At 41.7% G+C, this 20,034-nt stretch overlaps 1 protein-coding gene across 1 annotated transcript in view; it reads left to right on the top strand.

The window, feature by feature from the left end:
• Positions 1 to 11,006: 11,006 nt before the first annotated feature.
• Positions 11,007 to 20,034, top strand: part of syngap1a (synaptic Ras GTPase activating protein 1a) — a gene marked incomplete at its 5' end in the record, with an annotated part of 40,339 nt that continues 31,311 nt past the window's right edge. Inside the window, one exon of the mRNA XM_080516422.1 lies at positions 11,007 to 11,106. Within this exon, the coding sequence (XP_080372548.1) occupies positions 11,007 to 11,106 (100 nt within the window). The remainder of the gene's footprint in view (positions 11,107 to 20,034) is intronic.

The raw sequence follows: 20,034 nt of genomic DNA, 5'->3' as shown, positions 1-20,034 counted from the left end.
TGTGATAGAAAGTTATATTTAAAAAAAGAAAATGAATAAAATCTTGTTTCTGGGAAAACAAGTTGAAGTTATATGAGAAGTTGGACCCAGAAGTATCAGTTTGTGTGTCTGATTCATCATTGACAGTTTCAGTTGATCAAAGCCTTTCACACTTTAATTCCTTCCTTTTTTGTAACATATTGCCAAACAAGTGAAATCCTCTGTTCTGGGATGGTGCAGAAAAAAAAAAAAACATGTCCTCTGTCTGCTCGCTGCTTCTCTGAGTCGACAACAGGATCTAAATAAAGCAGACAATTTTACAAGCATTTTGAATATGTTCAATCTGGTTATGAAGCTTTTACAAAATGGGTTGGCGGGGTTTTTTTTTTTTCCTCCCTACATTCATTGTTAAGAGCAGAAAATTGTTTGGCCTTCAGTGGTGAATAATGAAGCTCCGCTGATCCTTTGTAGGACCCCCAAATCAGATTTTCTATATTTATTCTCCCAGTATACAATCACGGAGTACCAGAGTCACCGCTGCTGGTGTCCCGGAGCCGCCGCTTCATAAAAAGGCGCCTGGGGAACAGAAATAATCAAATGTTATGAAATCACAGGGCATGAATTAGTCGGGGCTATAAAAAAAAATCACACCAGCACAATAAGTCCATTTTTGCATTGCGGCTGTTTATAGAGTTCGGCTTCCAGAAATACAGGCAGACGTGATGATTTATACTCAAGCTGGGAACATGATGATGATGATGAGGAATCCGACCTTGAAACTCTTGGGAGGTTCAGGCAGAAGCTTCACCTTCACAGAAAATCTCCCATATTTCTCAGCCGAGTGCCAAAGAGATCATGTTTCCTACCGTTTTTCCTGTCGGGTGACGTCTCGTAAACAGTTCAGAGAAATGAGAAACCAGGTTTTAATGCCCGAGCCTCATCTGAGGATTTTATTTTTATCCTTTTCAACCTGTTTTCCTCTTTGATATTCATGTCCTGCTACTGTACTTCAGGAAACCTTGCATGTGTTTTTTTTTTTTTTTGACTGATGAAAGCTGCCAAAATGTTTCTTTTTATAACTTGAGAGGAGAAAAAAAATCCCGGTTGCCAGGAAGAAGTGGACCTCAAATCCGCAAAGATGAGCCATAACATTATGAGCGACGACAACAGATTTCCTCTTCATCACAGCACCTGGTGCTTTGTGGGATACATCCGACAAGAAGTAGACACTTTGTCCTCAGACCTGATGCGCTAGAAGCTGGGAAAGCGGACAAGTGCAGTAATTTGTGGGAGTTTTTGGAGAAAGGGTCAGATTATGATTGCTGAATGACTCAGTCTGAACATCTTGAAAAAAAGCGTTGCTCTCAATCAGCAGAGCTCGCTATTGGTGAAAAGTGGCCCAGGGATTGAAAAGCAGTAAGCCGGCATCAAGTTCACGTTCAGCCAACACTCACTGACACGTTGAGGCTGCAGTTTGCTCAGGATTTAAAGGATCGACGACGCGGTGCCAGGTAACAACACTTCCAGGAGTCTTTATAGTTTGTAGTCGGTTGGACTGCTAAACTTGGTGTTTTGCCGCACGCTTTGAAAACCACTAACGACCAAAGAGAGACTTTCCGCGTCATTAGGCCGGTGTTTATTCTGTCACGACTGATCAGTGCGTTTGCTAAAAGAGAAGCTTTCAAGGGCAGTTCAGAAAGCAAAACTGGTGATTTGATTTAGAAGCCCTTCAAAGACACTCAAGGTCAGTTTGTCAGAAATAATAAAGCTAAAAATACACATCAATTTTATTTTATTTCTTTTTTTAAATTTTTTTATTTCGGTTGAATGATGGGGATGGTCGGAGGTCTACAAAAGGATATGACAAGGGGAAAGAGTGGCGATGAAACGGCGAGATAGATACCGTATAAACCATAAGGAGCTTTTAATGGTAAGAGGATTTCAAATCGTATACACAGTTTTGACCGGGAGCCAGTTTGAACGTGGAGCAAGAGGAGTAAACATGATCTGTGTGTTTGTTTATGCGATAATCCGTGCTACTGCACACAAGTCATCATTGTCTTTTCACATGCTCTTGGACTGCAGGTGGATTATTTATAATCAAAGTAAATGTTGAGTTTTTAGATGTATTCTCCCACTAAGCTTTGAGCTTCGTCTCTTTGATCGCTTGTGTTTTTTTGCTGAAAGTGTCAGTGGATTGAGGACCCTTTTAAAATGCTGTCACTTGACACTGTTGTTGATAACCAACACATTTATTAAAAACAGTGATCCACCAGGGGAAAAAAAAAACATGTGAATAATCTGTTACATAAAGCCTATTAGCATAATTATGAATATTGATTTAATGCTGCCATTAATAGTAAAATGCCACATTTTAAAAGGGGTTGTGGAGTCATCATAACAAAGCAGGTGACTCGCATGACAGCAGGAGCAAAAATAAACTTTTCATCTCTGTTCAGGGTTTTTTTTTTTGGATGCAAACCACACTGCAGTGCTGCAGGAGAGATGCAGGCACACGTCAAGCATCTGCAACGGGCCGTCCCACAGCCGTCCTCACCTGAGTCAATTTCAAATAAATATGACAATCTTGTTGCGTAAAATTCACATTGCATGACAAGAGAACTGGACAAAGAAAATCCTGACACTGATGTGAGAGAAACTGTGTTGCTTTGGCAGGAAAAAAAAAATCCAGGATATGATTAAAGGCTCAAAGAAAGATGGCAAAAAAAAAAAAAAAAAAGAAGAGTCAGTGGGTGTAGCAGCAAGGTACTGTCTTAAGTAATTTCCCTTGTTATTTTATGACTAAATACAAGTTATAATTTTGTACACGCACACATGCACACTGTGCATTGTCGTCTGCACGTCGTTGACACAAGTTTCACAGTCAAACCCCCCCGAGACAAACCGTAATCCACACTGTGGCGCCTTCACTTCATGATGCAGATTCCAGAGAACAAGCTGCACGAAACGTCGCCGTCACGGTGTCACTTCACGTTCATGCCAAGCCGCTCCGCAGAGGAGCGAATTGTTTTTGGTCTGCCTTTTCTTATCTATCGTCCTCAATACTTGTTCTCCTGAAAGCACCTGCTGCCCACACACTGTGCCACTTGCTTTTGGTGAAGAAGAGGAAGAAAAAAACTTAACACATTAATGCAAAAATAACAAGTTATGCCTTGAAGCGATGCTGATGATGATGATGATGATGATGATGATGATGATGCTGATGATGATGATGCATTCAGTGTCGGGCAAAGACGACGTCCCTGGTGGATGGATGAACATGAAATATGCAGTTGAAATATTTAGCCAGCAGTGTTTTAGAAGAATGATACTTTCATGCTTATAACATAAAATAAACCAAAAAAAACAACAACAAACAAATGAACAAACTCCTCATATCCTGTGCAACAGCAGAAAGGGGAGAAAGCGTTGTCTCCCACATACTGCTCGGTGCATATGGTACCAATTGAACAGTTTTCAGAATAGGAAGAGAGGGAACTGCATTATCACCCGTTCTCGTGCGGTAGTTGCCATGGCGACGAGTGTAGGTGGTGTACTGTGCTGTACTCTGTGCTGTACTCCTTCCCCGGTCCTCTCCCCTCCTCGGGAGCCCACCCTCCCCGCGCTGCTATCTGCAACATCCGCACAACTTTAATTCCTCCGCTTTAACTCGCGCTCCTCTGCTTGTTTTCGTTCCGATGGTTGAACGGTCGAATTTGACGTTTTTCGCCGCGTCACGTTACAAATTACACTCAAATAACACGAAGGGGTTGAATTTAGTCCGATCGCAAGAAGTTAATTTGGGTATCAGCTCACCAGTTTGTAAATGGAAACAGATCACATCGCCATCATATCACGTTCCCTTCATTTTGCAGTGAAAATGATCTATTTCTAGTTGACACCTTTGCACACTGTGCGTCTTCCTTTTGAGTTTCGCAGCATTTTGTCGTTGTGCACATCTTCCTGAAGACCTCTCTCTGTTTTCATTTGTTCTGTGTGTTTGTTTCTTGCTGACTGCTCAAGTTCTGATATATGTTATGCTTTGTCAATCGCTTCTTTTCACAGGCCAGCTATTCTTTTATCAGTTTCCATGGTGATGTGTGTGTGACTGAGTGAGCGTTGAGAGTGAAACTGTAAGGATGTGTCGTTTCCAGGTTTTCTTCTTGCTGCATTTTTTTCCCCTCCCGAGGACTGCATGTGCCATCCAGAGTCTTAAATAAGACTTTCTCTTGATATAATTTCATCAAATCTTCTTCTGCTCCCTGCTCCTTGTTGTTTGGCGAAGATGGATTACACTTTTTAGATTCTCATAAAGAAAAACCCCAGTAGACCTTGAATTTACTCCAGTTTATTCTTGGAAAATAGAAGAATACAAGAAAAAATGATTGTCATGTAAACACAGGACAAAAGTAGACACACACACACACATAGAATTTAAAATCCAGACTTTTTTGTGTGTGTTTCTAACAGATGAAACATTTAATTAAGTCATGGATCCATTACCATTCATGAAATGTTTCCTATAATATGATATTATACCAAAATCCCATGTTTGTGATGTAAAGGATGGAAACCTTACTGGGCTTTCCGGGATTTACGTAACAGTCTTTATACATTCCCACAAAATAATCTATGACACATGCAGCAACAATTACCATTACATCCTTATGTAACATGTTTACATACAGATAGCAAAATAAAGATCCTTTGAAACAGAACACAAAATTCTCTGAACACAAAAAGCATCACTTGGTACCATTAAGGAACAATCCACATTTTAAGCAAGTCTGTTGAATAATGCTCAGTGGCCTACATGCACATCAACAGTCATTGGCTGAGAAAGTCGTTCTTTTGAAATAGGGAACAAAATCCAGTCTTAATTACTGTGCAAAAAAACCTTTTCTACCATTCACCAAGAAGATTATACAAGGATTTAAGCAGTTAGTTAAACCAACTGTGGATTTTTTTTTAAGTTATCTTTTGTGTTACTTAATTTTAATTTAGCGAGGAATCACTGTCTTAACACAAAATGAAAATCCAATTTTTTTAAACACCAGCTCAGGCTCTGAATACATTAAATCTTCACAGTTCCAGACTTTCAAAAAACACACATATATAACTTTCCACTTTTTCAGCTGGTAGGACAGACCTAAAGGGTCACAGTGGCTATATGATGTCGCTTTTAGGCACCAGAACGACCACAGGTCAGAGGAACAAACAAACTTTTGGTTAAAATCAGTAAAATAAGCTTTGGTAAATGTTTTTTTTTTCTTTTTCACAGGGATAATGAATAGTAGTCTCAAGTGTGAACATCATGGATTCCACGAGCCCCATTTTGTCCATGTGGCTTCTTTTAAGTAGCAAACAAACTGTTTTTTATTATTACAGAAATGCACTTGTTGCCATTTCATCACTGCTACCTTACAGGTCATACAACATATTAAATATTTGAAAATCTAAGTAAAAGGCTGTGACTTTGGAACATTCTGTAACTGAAGCAGTAAAGTCTGTCAGTGAGCTTTTGAGATAATGCTGCGACTCTTGTGCTGATCCAAGGAGTGTGTCCTGGATCAATACTCGGGTTGTCAAAAACCATCCGTCCGTCTTCCGTATTGCTTTGTGCAGCTGACTGGAGGTGATCCCAGCCTGAATCACTGACTGAGTCACTGGTGACACACTCACACATATCAGCGATTTCGCCAGACCAGTTAAGGTCAAAAACATGTAAACTCAACTCAAAGTCAGAAAGTGGAGGTTCTTGTGAAGTAAGATTGCTAACCAGCCTTGTGCATTGGTTTCAATATTGATATTTGACTTTGTCAGTTAAAATGCAACAGAAACGGATTGTCTCATGACCTGTAAGAATGGAAGAATTTATTAAAAAAAGAAAAAAAAATCCAACTCCTCTTTCAATTTGCAATTAAATACGTGATCATTGAAGATTTCTGAAAAGACTCCAAGTAATTATACAGACGCACAACCTCAATGGATGTATGTACAAAAAGGAGTAAGTGTTAAAGCTTTCCATTGTGTTCAAAGTTACCACACACCCGTGGCCCTTGGGAATATTATTACCAGAGATCTGTAGTGACACACAGAGTGAGATGTCTGTCTTCATCCGTAAAGGTGGATGAGAAACAATCAACCATAAATATTCTGGATAAAAATAAGCATGGGGACGTTTGGATGCCAACCTGTTAGTACAGCACCCACGCTTCCATACTCCAGTCTGCATCAGACATTTGCATATTGAAGAAGTAACTTAAGATGAACTTTGTAACTCCCCTGTCTCGTTTCTATTATAATTTTTGGGCGCAGTGGGCGTCACATCGCCTTTTTTAATTTTTTTTTTTAATTCTCATTATTATTTCTACTGTTACAAACTCCCAGATGATGGTACATCGCAGGGCGGACTCAGCTGCCATTGGAGGCGTCGGTTCTCTGTTTGTGTCTATCTCACACTCCATCTCCGCCCTCCAGGGAAGAGACTTCACTTCACCCACCACCTCCGAGCGCAGATGAAGACGAAGGTGTGACGGACTGGAAGCGCGCGGAGGACGCGGCGACTGCTTTTTTTGGTTGGGGTTTTTTTTTTGGTTTTTTTTTTGAAGGGGGGCTCCGGGATTTCTTAAGCCCTCCTCTCTCCCTCTCTTTCTCTCTTTCTTTCTCTCATTCTTCCTGGGATTATGAGGACGTCGCTATGGCACAGGGGCTGAACTACGCGCCGCTTCCTCAGATCCAATCTCCCCAGAAGATGCGCACGAATCCGATTTGGTTGAAATTTGCTGCAGCGCGCCTCGGGTCCGTGAACGCCACAGGACGCGTCGTGTTTCCCGGACGCGTTCGGGGTTTTTAAGTGCGCGCGATGTGCAGCGGGGCTGATCGCGGCTCAGAGTTGAGCTCCATCACCGTCACCATCGTGTCAATAGCAGCGTAAATCGCCGCCGTTGGTTTGTAAAGCGCGCAGGGTCGCTAGACGTGAGTATCGGAAGACGAGATATTGGACTGAATGCGCCAACAGGAGTTCATATCATCCTCACATTAAAACGCAACGCAGAGGGGTTGTGGGGGGGTGTCTGTTTTTTTATTTTATTTTTATTTAAAATTTTTTGGAGGGGGGTGGGGGAGTCACATGCGCCCAGAACAAACATTTAAGATGACAAAAACCATCCCCAGAAGAGATTGTTTCTATTTCCGAGGAAGCTGCATTGGGATCACATCCCAGTTCCTGGATTGCTACAGAGTTGGAGGAGAAGGAGCAGAGGAGGAGCAGAGGAGAGGAGAAGCTTTGGCTCCAGTGATGGACTGATCTGAAGGTTGACAGTCAAGCTTCACGTTATCCCCAAGAATCCCCCCCCCCCCCCCCCCCCCCCCCCTCACCCCCCCACCCCAACACACACACAAACACACGCTGCAGCACAGGTGGGGGACAAGCGGAGCTGCCCACTGGACACCACAGGTCGGCCTAATGTTTCAGAGAGGACAGCACTGGCCTTTAATTTGGAAACCTTCTCTCAGGTCTGCACAAACTGTTTCTACCTTGGTCCCAAAAAGCAAGTAATCCTGGAAACTCACCCCACCCCCTAACCCCCCCCCCCCCCCCCCCCCCCCAACATTCTCCCCCCACCCCACCCCCAAGTGCCCTGAAAGCCCTGCAGGATTCAGTCTGCACCCACAGATGTAACTAATCTGTCAATATTTCTTCACCAGGAAGTCCCGAGATATTGGGTAAGTGATGTGTGAAATGTGTGAGAGGAAAGTTGCATGGATTACCCCCCCCCCCCCCCCCCCCCCACCCCTACACCCCAACCCCTCCCTATTGAAAGTGTTTTATTCAAGTCAAGTGTTCACCTGGTGTCAGTGACAGCTGATGTAGGGAATACTTCCCAGCCCAGGTGTTGCAGGTGGCCATCCACCTACATCAGCTGGTAATACCGGCGTGAAACTCGGCAGAGCTGCACACAGAGAGGAGGAGGAGGAGGAGGAGGAGGAGGAGGAGGAGGAGGAGGGGAGGAGGAGTCCACCTTCTGTGTGTGTGTAGCTCATGCGATGAAGAAATACAGGCTGCATGACCTCCGATGACTCAGTGATGGGTTCAGGCAAAGCGGGACACGGATCAAGGTAGCAGAAATGTGAACCGGCTGCATGGTGGACCAGAATTGTCTCAATGAGGTGCAATTATTTAGGAAGCAACCGGTTCTTTTGTGGACGAATTCTCCTCAAGACTCTATGTTGCTTAGGTGATTTGGCAGAAAACCAGATCTGAACCACTGTAAGGATTTGTTGGCTGTAACCAGAGGCCGCCCCCTCCTTCAGCTTTAGCAGCATGAAGGCTTTTTGATAAGAGTTTTTTCCACAGATGCAATTCTCTGCATGCACCATTTCAGGCTACGAGGCCCCGAGTATCACAGGCTGCATTACAACTGCACTTCTGCATGAAATGCCTGCAAATCCTTACAAAGGGGAGTTTAGGAAGCCGTAATGTCGTGAAAAACACATCGCATCCCTCCGCACACATTGTAACGGACGTGGAATTGGACCTGGCAATTCAATTTGAGTCACGTTCATTTCTGATTTGATCCTTGCACAAACCTGCTGCTCTCCTCATGTCAAGTCTTGATTGTTGAAGGGGGGGGGGGGGGTCACTTTTGAATAAGTTAGACTTCCGTGCCATTTTGCTCTAATTGCACTGATACCTGCAGTTAGCTAATTGGCTTTCTCAGTGTTGCACACTGAACCCCTGCATGGTTTATAGGAGGCCTCTGGGAGCTGAACTCCATGATGAGATGTGAAAGAGGGTGTATTTGGATTCCTCTACTGATTCCTACTTTTTAGGTCGTGGGTCAATGAGAACCTGGCATTTGCCATGAAGTGTCCCGGCTTTACTGAACCTTGCACTGGGATCTCTAGATTTTAGAGGAACGGAGAAAATATGTGTGATGTTATTTAATAACGACTATGTCGGTTTTCTTCCCTCTCAGCGGGTGACAGACAGCCACCATCTTCATGGTCTATGATATTACACTTAATGCTCACTTCTTTCATAGACGTCCCCATTTTGAAGCAAAAATAAACTAAAAAAAATAAAACATAATGCGGTGGAAATAGAAGCCCTTCACTTAATGAAATGTCTAAGGCGGCGCACTTGACGAAACAAGATGAGTCCGGTTCAGTCTGAGTCACTTGCCCTCGGTGGATTTCCTCATCCTCCTTCACGTGAAATGGCTATCCCAGCAAGATAGGCCAATCTCATGCAATCTCTCTATGGAATTATTCTGTTAGCTGGAATCGAAAGCTGTGATTCACCGACGCTTATTAATCTCGTCGCAATTCCCTCTGAATTGCTGAGAATTTGGACTCCTCTCGCGCGTTCGGTCACAGTTGTCAGCCGGGAGCCTGACAGCCGGCAAAGAGCCGCCCGCCTCTGCTCCAACACCAAGTTTCCCTCGTAATTCGCCTGTTCTTCAGCCATCTTCAATGCAACACACAGAGGGAGCTTTTTCTTGCTGCCAAGGACAGAATGGCTTTGTCAGTCTGTTTGAATGTTCTCGACAAAAAAATAATAAAAAAAATAAAAAATAATAGGAGGTACTGTCAAAGCTCGTGTCCTGCAATTTTCTCAAATTGTTTTCTTTAGCCGCAGGCCGTAAAGTCTTCCCCATTCTCATTGTTTGAGGGGAAAAATACACCCAAAACAAACAAACAAACAAACCTGAAGATATTTCTGCTCTTCTGGTAATTGTCTGGCTACACACTGTCTCACGATGCAGAAATGTCCTCCGAGCAGGACTTGTCCAGGAAGCCAGGTCCTCGATTCCTCCTCCTTATTATCTGTTCTCACATGACCAACTGGAGGAAGCCATGATGGATTTGCGTGTGTGTGACTCGCTGGCGTCTCACACAGCTGGAACGAACACTTCCCCGTCGAGCAAACGTCACAAGCGACACAAAACCGAATTGACCGCTGCTGCGTTCACATATCGTAACAAAGTGAAGCCATATTTGATCATTTCTTATTCTGGAGTGCAATTTTCACGACACAAAGGAAGAACATTGAATTGACCTCAGTATTTTCTGTGTGACGTCAGGACTTTGACACGGCAAAGACTTACTGTACATCCATCTGCGGAAAGTGAAAACGTTTCTGAAGTTAATCAAACTCTGTGTGGAGATCAAACATAATCTAATCAATTTAAAGCTCTTCTCAGTAAAACATGCGTCTCATATTTACTTGTTAAACTTTAAAGCTAAGAAGTTTGAGCACATTTAGTCATTCTGAGTGTTGCCGTGAGGCAAAAGGCCTGTCAGTGTAGTTTTTGTTATTATTGGTAAACAGACAATTAAATCCTTTAATGGGAAAATCTTGTCCGACACAAATTATTATTCAAAGCAGAGTATTCTTTTTATTATTATTATTATTTTTTTTTTTGCACATCTTCCCATGTGCCTGGAGGGGATCTTTAAATGCCGGTGATGTCTGTAGAAATGCTTATCAATTAATCATAGTAGCAGCTTGAGGTTGAGCACTGTTGTGACATTTAGCTCGCGACTCCATAAAGGGCAGCTGTGATCGGTGGAGGAGCCTCCTCCCGTTGTTCTGCGCCGCACACACCGACACGTTTGACGACAACTTTGTGAGTCTGTGCACATGCTCCGCGGCCGCTCCCGACTGCGCCCCGTTGCATTGGAGTCACGTTTGTCGGTCCCGGCTGGAAAACCTGCTCCCTCCAGAGTCCTCACACACTTATTATAAGGAGGATAAATACGGCTGATTGCGTTTTTCGATTGTTTAATTTGTGCAGCATGATCTAACATTGTCCAGTTTGTTTGGTTTTTTTTTGGTTAAATTTCATCATACCATCTATATTAATGTTGTTTTATCTGTTATTCTCATGTACATACTTTGCTGCCCAAACTTTGTTTGGTTATTGTTGTTGTTGTCATTCTAGTGCTATGATTGGTAACCCATCAAATGTCAGTAACCTAAAAGGAAAAATACTTGACTTGTGTCTGTGTCATATAGCTGCATGGACACATCCTCAAAGACGTGGCTGCCGCATCAGAGTCAGTTTGGGTTGGTTGGTCAAGCGGAGGTTTGCTGTGGCGGACCTGGAGTTTTAACCCCAAGTGAGTCAGTTTAGTCCAGATCCGGTCACAGTGTTACTCTTACGCTGTTATGCTCTCGGCTTTGCCTGCCTGTCATTCCTTCAGCTTTCTCTCCCATCTGTTGTGATCTGATGAGATTTTTTTTATATCTGTTCTATATGTTGTTTTTCTTTATATGTGCCCTTTAGTCCGCTGTTCTCTCTGAAATCCTGCTGTTGCCAATGGTTGAATGAAGGGTTTAGCATGCGCTCTCACCTCGGCCACACAGCTCAGCTTGTCTCTCTCTTTGCCTTGTCAGTCCTTTTCAGCATTATAAAGCCCTACAAAGGTACCTCAGTATATTGAGGATTTTTTAGATTTTTTTTTTTAACCACTCACTCCTCCGCTGGAGCATCACTCACCCTCTGAGCCCCTGCTTTGTCACACTCCCGGAGTTTTATTTTGACATCCTCAAGGTTTGATAGCGCCATTTGCCTTTTTACACCAGCTTTGAGTCGTCGTCCTCCGTGTGCTCTCTTTACTTCCCCCACATGAAAGCAGCCATCCCTGTTCCCTCTGGGGGACAGGGGGACAGGGGGACGGGGGGACGGGGGGGGGGGGGGGACAGGAAGAAAATAATAATTTGCAGTTAGTTAGCGCTCTGTGTAAAGCTTTTGTTTAAGTTCCGACATCAGCAGCTGCCACAGCAATGTTTAGTGGCGATATGAGGAAACAAACGGGGTGGTTGGGGCTGTAGGGGGGCTTCTCAGTGGAGGCTGGATCTGTTTTCAACTGCGCTGCGGTGAGACGCCGCAGGAACATCAGAGTGCAGTCGCTGTTGAGGGCTTCAAATTGCTGCTTGATCTCTTTGATTTCATTCTCAGTTCTTTAATTTGGGTCTGCTCATTTACAAGCATCGCAGTAATGCCTCTAAATACATTAGTAAAAATGAAGGTAGTTTGGTGGAGAGCGGTGCACAAGCTGCAAACACGTTCCTATGGTAACTAGGCCACACTCCTCTTGGCTAGTACACACACACACACACACACACACACACACACACACACACATACACACACACACACACAGCAGAAGGACAGGCAGGAGAGAAACTGGCATCATGCTGGAAAACACACATGACGGGTAGCAACTTCATTCTGTTTACGGAGGCTACTCTTTTGCATGTGTGTTCAGAAATGGTGGCGACACTGCAGAAAGCTGGACGTCACTTTGTTTGCCGCCCCCCCCCAGAAATATCTGTCAGATTCAAGCTGATGGCAGGTTGTTTCCTGTGGCTCCCACACCAGCCCCACTTCCTCAGCCCTTCCACCCACCTCCTCTCTAAATCCTGCAGCTCTCCCTCTCCTGTGCAGTTTACATTCACTTGATTACAGTGCTGCTTCTAAACATAGCAGCACAGTGACTCTGAACCAAGCACACTTTCTCAGCGGTGTCACTCAGCAGCAACCCATCAGCCTAAGAGTTAAAAAAATAAAAAAAGTAAAAATAAATAAATATATATATATATATATCGTTATGTAATTAAGCCTTATTAACTTTTGGGTGCCATGTATACCAGGTTCATGAAGAGGAGCTATTTTAATTTCTCCATGTTTGGGTCTGGAGGCGAAGGGTTCTTTAACAGCTTCAAACAGCTGTAATGTTTCCCTGGCTTTGCATTTGAAAGCAGGCAGCAACATGCCAGCAGTGTACATCTCCAGTGCCGTTTCCCGTTTTGTAAATCGCTGCTCGCGCTCACACCGTGTCGAAGCTCCCGGGGCACTGCTGCCAGCATGTCAAAGAGCCATGAAGTTGATGAAATGAGGTTTTGCTCCTGTCAGTCATGCAAGCTGATTGTTTGGACGGCGCGGCGCTAATGAGCGGCCTTAACTTTCTCCACACATTGACTCCATCTGCTGCGTTTCAACAGCTGTGATGCCGCTCTAATCCACAAAAGAAAATGAAGCATCTTCAAGCTTCTTAGGAGTTGCTTGAGTCCTGTAATGCGCATTTATAGAAGTGTGCATTGTTTAAAAAGGGTGTTTACTTGAGAAGAACCAAAATATATGACATACCTTTCTCTTGCGATATGTGGAGACATCTTCTTGTAAGGCTTTTAGTTTTTTTTAGCTCTTCAAATAATGTTGGAATCGACACACACAATATAGCTTTGTTCTTTTTCTACAAAGCTTTTTACACAACAATTAATTATTTGATTGTAAAAAAAACAAAAAAAAAACAACTGCAGCTGTAGTCAGCACTGTAGCCTGGTGTGCTACATAACATCACAAACCAACTGCCAAACTTAATTAACTCCCTCTTTCAAAAAAACACTTAAATTTACTCTTATTTTTATGAGACTTGAAAATAATAATAATCTGTAAAGTGCAAAATTTGATAGCATTTAGGTGAAATTTGCCCCTAAAAAGTCCATAAATTATAGTGATTTTTACATTTCACAAATCAGTTTGGCTCCTCGAGACATTACACTGTTGGATAAAACATACAGTTTATCAGTTATAGTGTCACACAGCACATAATATGATGGCATTTTCATAATGTGACCCTTCAGAAGCCATAAGAATAAAAATAAAAAACATTTTACACATAATTTACCTACAAAATTGAGCATGCAAAGCACTAAGTGAATAACATACATACTGTATGCATCATGAACTGTAGAAAAAAGGACACATTGAATTCATAATAAAAGTAGGCAAATCATTAATATACACAATTGCCAACATATGATGTTAAAATGTCATATATTCGCGGAAAATATTAGATTCATACGCATGTACATTCATCCATTACAACTTTACCTAAATCAAGGTTGTGGAGCCCAAAGGTAAATACAGATGGACACAACATACACCCTGGACAGGTTGTCAGTCCATCATTGTGCAAATAAACATGTGAACGTTGTTCTAAGGACACAAATCCAGGTTTTTACAAAAACAGATATTTCCCCCTCTATGTTTACATGAAAGTCTTAATTTACATGGACCTGCACATACACCTAGTTCAGAGCTACTACTCACAGGTTTTTAAATACCCGGGTACATGTAAACGTGGCCCCAGATTGCCAGAAAACGCCACACACAAAGTTATTTCCTATAGATATATGTAGGTTACAATATGTGTTAACAAAATATTGAAGTCCATCTAAAACTTAAGAAAAGTTTGATCGTTTTTACCATTTTTATGAGAATTTACCAACATATCAAACCAAACGGTCTTCATATTCTATGAAATGTATTCAGTTGCACAGAAATAGCAAAATAAATAAAATCATGGCTGTGCAATATAGTGCGAATCAATCTTCATATCTGCATGCAAAATATATATACAGTATGGCAAATGACCAAATGAATGAATAAATTCTATTGCACTGATAGAATTTTCAATCTGAAATAAAAGTGAAATTAACTGATTAATTCACAAAAATTGCCAATTGATTTCTTAAACCTTTTTATTTTCAAAAACCAATTTACATCTCTCACTTTCACACCTGTTGTAGAAGTAATAAACACAAAAATCAAGGAAAAATAACCAAATACTGCAAAGCCAATGAACTAAACATGGCAGATGTGATGGAAAATATGGAGAAAAAAACCCCAAACAAACAAGAAAAATAACATTAACTACTGTATTTAAGTGTATATATATATCTATCTATTGGAAACAACATAAGTATCATGTATGAGCCCAGATATAAATCTATTAGAAATTAATTGTAATGATTTTCGCTCAGTTTTATCAATTTTTTGCCATCTATTCAGAAGTGTCACATTTGGACAAAATAGTGTGTTGAAAAGAAGCAGTTAATCATGAGTCGGGTTCTGGAGACACATTTATATTCTGGACACTGGGAGCTGTCAGAACAAGAGCAGAGTCCCGTGTTGTAATTAGCAGCTGGTTGTGCACATGAACAGTGTTTACTAGTTGAAATATGGCAATTACGCAGACAACATGAGTGCGACATGAATGAGTCCGCCCCAGCAGGCCCGTCTGTGAGTCACTGGAGGCTCCAGACCAGATGTAACGAGATCCTGCGAGCGTGACTGGAAACACTGCCACAAACTGGACGGCAACCATCACTACTACCAACAGTCACAATGGTGTGAAGCCCACTCAGTTTGTCTGCAAAAAGATGTGGCTTCCCACATTAATGCAGTGAATCAAACCATGTTCGTAGCCATTGTGACTTTGAAATGTGCTGCAGACACGCAGAAGGTACCTCAGAGATGCTTTTATTCCTCATTTAAAGATGTTTTTTTTTTCTTTTGGACTCAGTGTGCCAGTGACAAAAAAAACACCCACGTCGGCTGGTAAATACTTTCATTATTTAAATGTTTCAAAATGTGACTCACTCTATACTGTACATAGTGACTTTATTTCACCCATTCAAATGCTAAAAAGCATAAAACATGCAAATTATGTCTTCTGAATTCGTCTCTAACGTAACCACCCTGAAGCTTGTATTGTCCCACATTGTTAAAGAGAATCTGCACCGCACTCTTCTTTTTCTGAGTCGTATCCTCCAGATGACACAGGTATAATTTGAGAGGAGGCAACGTCTTAAATAGATTTTAGAACAACTGCCACTGTGATCTGCTATTAACGGCTTTTATAATATACCGAGAAATCAGCTCATTTTGTGTCTTTGGATCTGTTTGTTTTGGATCAGTGTTGGTTAAAGACGTTTTAAAACAGTAGTTTTTGCATTAGTCAAAGCAAACATTGGTTACTTTCAGGGATTCTGCATCTCTGTGTCCTGATCACAAAGCAGACTATGAGGATTAGCATCAACATGCTAATATTGCTCATAAGTGCAGCTTGGTAGATTAGAAACGTTTTTATTTTGGGGTTTTTTTCATCAAATGACGAAATGAAATCAAACTTTCAGAAACACTTGAACAAACATGGTTGTGACAAAAAAAAAAAAGAAGTCTGAAATAATGAGAAATAAAAGCCTCTTTGGGGAAAAGTTGATCTGACATTCATTTTGATTTGTTTTACGTGGTGGGAGAAGGTTTCATGTTATTTCCAGCAACAAAGGAAGTTCATGACGCTTTCAAGCCACTCTGTTATCCACCTTCACACAGATGTCAAAGTGCTGCAAGAATGACATTTCCCTGTCACTTAACCTAAAATTTCGCATCACCCTGTTTCTAACAACAAAGAGCAGCTGTTTCACATGCAGCACCTGCTAACATGTCTGTGTACAGTTATTTTGTGTATTTTACCTTTTTGCCAAAAATACTTCACTTGAGATATATTCCTGAGGAAGCTTTCAATTTAGAATAGTACAAGTAAACCTTCAAGGTCAAAATTGTGGGAACGGATAATGTAATAACTGCCAGTAAGATACTAATTTTGGCCATTTTGAATGTAATAAAGGCATTAATGTAATAATCTGCCAATATTATAATAAAATAGAATGTCTTTTCACAATCCCGATTGAGAGTGTTCAAAGTATAAACCCTCAATAAATGAATATGACGACTCAATATGTACATATTTTTACAAAATTGACAAAATATCCTGTAACACTATTGACAAGTTATTACTTCATTGGTTTTATTACATTTAAAATGGCTAAAATTATGCGATTGTCTATTATCACACGATTAGCTGTTACATATTGGCTCAAAATCATTGTTACCAAATGAAACGTGAAATTTATTGAGCTCCTACTCACAAACCACTGACTTCTATACAAAGTGAATTCTGCAGACTTTGGATGCTGTATCCTTCATGATGCTGTTAGACGCGGTAACATTGCTGTGAGCATTTCTGTGTTTCAGTGCAGCCTGAGTGAGCTTCTAGCAGCTCTCCGTCTCATTGACCTCGAGTAGATCTGTGTGAGGAGGGTTTTTTTTTCTTCCTTTTTTCTCCTCATGCAGTGTGGCGGTGTTATGTAAGTTAACATGGAAGCAGGAATCAGTGGCATTGCTTGTTGTGATTGATCGAAGTAAACCAATAAGACAGATTTGCTCAGGGTGAGTGATTAATTAAATAAACTTATGATGATGGTGCAGACACTCCTCTTGTTGCATATTTGGAAATAAGTCTGGCTTCGCTTAGATTGATAGCTGAGGTTTGAATTTGCGTATCTCATAGCAAAATGAATAGAGGGAGATTTCATGATTATTTGAATTACAATTTTATAATTAGGATTTTGTTTGGGTCGTTCTGTTTACGTGCCGTAGAGGTAGCACGTTATGTGCTTTTGCTTCATCTATTTATATAATCTCCAACAGGAGAAAAAAACTAAACAAACAAAAAACACCATCCTGTTTAAAAGGTCAGGATTTTATTCCATTTATTAAAAAAAAAAAAAAGAAAAAAAAAGCTAAGTTTCCAATCTGTATTAATAGCGATATCTATGCTAAAGGTTGAGTATGTTTCTGCAACACCCACTCACAGCCTTACTCTCTGTCTTTCTCTCCGCCTGTATCACAGTTAGCTAGAGGCTGTTGCCACCCACACACTCCGTCCTGACAGCAATTTACATTCAGAATAGCCCGTTGCGAACACATCCATGTGTTCTGATTTGTCACGTTTACTTAGATCGCTGCATGTTGCGGGAGACTGCTTTCAGTGGCAGGTGGAAATATGACGACTGTTCCCCCTGCAAAGGTCGTTGGATCTGCATTGTCTCTCGCTCTCTCGCAGAACAAACTGAAACGTCTCCTCCCGTCGAGGAAGATTCCTCGTCCTGGCGGGCCGACAGGCTTCGACCGCTTCGCTCACACACGGCGGAAAACACAAGTGTTACTTTGCTTTTCTCTCTCTCGTCGTTATTGTGCAGTTTTATGCCAACATCTTCTACAGTTCAAGTAGGAGCCCTTGGAGTTGTTTCCATGGATACCAAACAATTAGCTAGGATTGAGAATAGAACCTGGAGAGAAGCCTATTTACAGGCTTTAGGAGCAGGGAAATCATCAGATGACAGAGTGTCTTCATTCTCTGCTGCAAAGAGGGGAAAAAAAAATAGAAAAAGACAACTCCTTTGGGTAATAGGTAATTTAGAAAAAGGCTCAACAGATCAATCACACGTTAAGATGAAAGAGGCGAGTGAGGATCAACGTACAGCTTGATCACGCTTTGACACGTCACGTGAGGCTGTTGTTGTCATCTGCGCAGCCATTATACCCACTTTGTTCATGAAACAGTGATGCAGTGGTTCGCAGTCCGTCCTCACTGTGAGAAGACCCTCAGTTTGATTCCAGGCTCGATGGCGGCATTCCCCCTGCATGCGTGCAGGTTTATGATGGAGGGGGGAAGCATGCAAGCACAGGAAACGTCTCCAAACTTGGGATTAAATGGATGGTTTTTCCTCACTTTGAGATGCGACTTCTAACCACTAAACTATTCGTGTGCATAAACAGTTTGACAAAATGCCTCCAAATAAAACAGGTCTGACTTCATTGAACACATTTGAAAATCATCTCATGCAAAAAGCTGCGTTTTCTCTTTTGACGGGGCTCATTCTGCCTCGTGTTGCTGTGTTATTACAGAGTCCGAACTGTGTGTGGCTGGAAGTAGGACACCTATTCAAAAACCGAATGACACTTTTTTCCTCCTTTTTTTTTTAAGAGGTTGAACAAGAGAACACATTTTTTGTTGTGCTCATAAAATGTCTTTATAAGGATACAAAAACTACTACAAGTGACGTTCGACAGTATTGAGCCCTGGTTATTTGTTTCCCTGTAGATATATCGCCTTCATATCTATAAATTAGATCTAAGACAACAGCCAGGAGCTGCTTAGCTTCGCTCTGCAGCATGACTGTATGTTCAGCAGGTAACACAATACCATCCAGCTTCTTTGAAGATGGCAGATTGAGACGGCGTGTCTTAATACTTTGATCCACGAATTCAATTCGGAGGTAAAGAATTACACAGCGTACATGTATTTGTTCTTTTTATAGGTATTTATTGTTTATTTTTGCATTTTAATCGACATGTATTTGCTGTTCACTCACACAACTTCCTGCATCACTAAGCTAATGTAACGTGGTCAAAGAAAGCAGTGATAAAACAGTTTAACAGAGCCAAAGTAAAATCATGAACGTTTATCCTACTTATTGCATTCAGTGGAGTTTCTCTTGCTCCTTCAGCTGCCAGAGCCTGTAATAGCTCGCTGTCAGGGCCTGCAATATAGGCTTGAAATGACTAAGTGCTGCTCGAGCGCAGCAAAGCCCACAGTGCAGGAAAATAGCACACAGCCTGACATAGTGAACCTGCCAGGCTAGATTCAGGGCAAAGAACACCCAGTTTATGGACAAATCTTGAAATAATCCATCTGATTTAGAGGCACAAGGACATATCAAATGTCACACACACATTCCAGGTACGGGCACAAGGATTATACACGAGCACAAATGATTGTTGCCATAATGGCCGACGGCGAGCTTTATCCGGGGATGTACTTGCGGTGAGGTCAGAGTGCAGCTTGGACAGGACTGTAGTGCATTGCAAAGACACAACTTACTGAATATGACTCCTGTGACGGGAGAACTGAAGTGACATAGCTGGAAGACGACCAGATAGTTGATGCTGGAGCATGTTTACTGTACTAACGGTTAATCTTTAGCCTTATTCAGAATGGGTTTAAAGTTCAAAGAAGAGAAAAGTCTTCCAAAAATTCACTTTTACACTTTGTGGATACTCTGTAATTTGTAGGAAGCCTATGCACAGAGAGAACATGCAATCTACACACAGAAAAGCCCAGGCCTTTGTAATTACAAGAACGTGATGACTGCCCTCTCTGCGAGACAGCAAATAACTGTCAGTCGGAGATTCCAGGAAGAAGTGCCTTCATTGCATTGTTAATAAAAACTTCTCCTACATTTCTTCTGCTCGCACACAGAGGTAAAGATTACAGCGCAATATAAGATTCTTTTGCATTGGCTCCATCCCCGGTGGTCAACACACAGCCATGTAGAGAAATCATAGATGA

This window comes from Blennius ocellaris (genome assembly GCF_963422515.1).
Source record: "Blennius ocellaris genome assembly, chromosome: 20".
Lineage (NCBI taxonomy): Eukaryota > Metazoa > Chordata > Actinopteri > Blenniiformes > Blenniidae > Blennius > Blennius ocellaris.
This window is presented reverse-complemented; position numbering and strand designations above follow the sequence as displayed.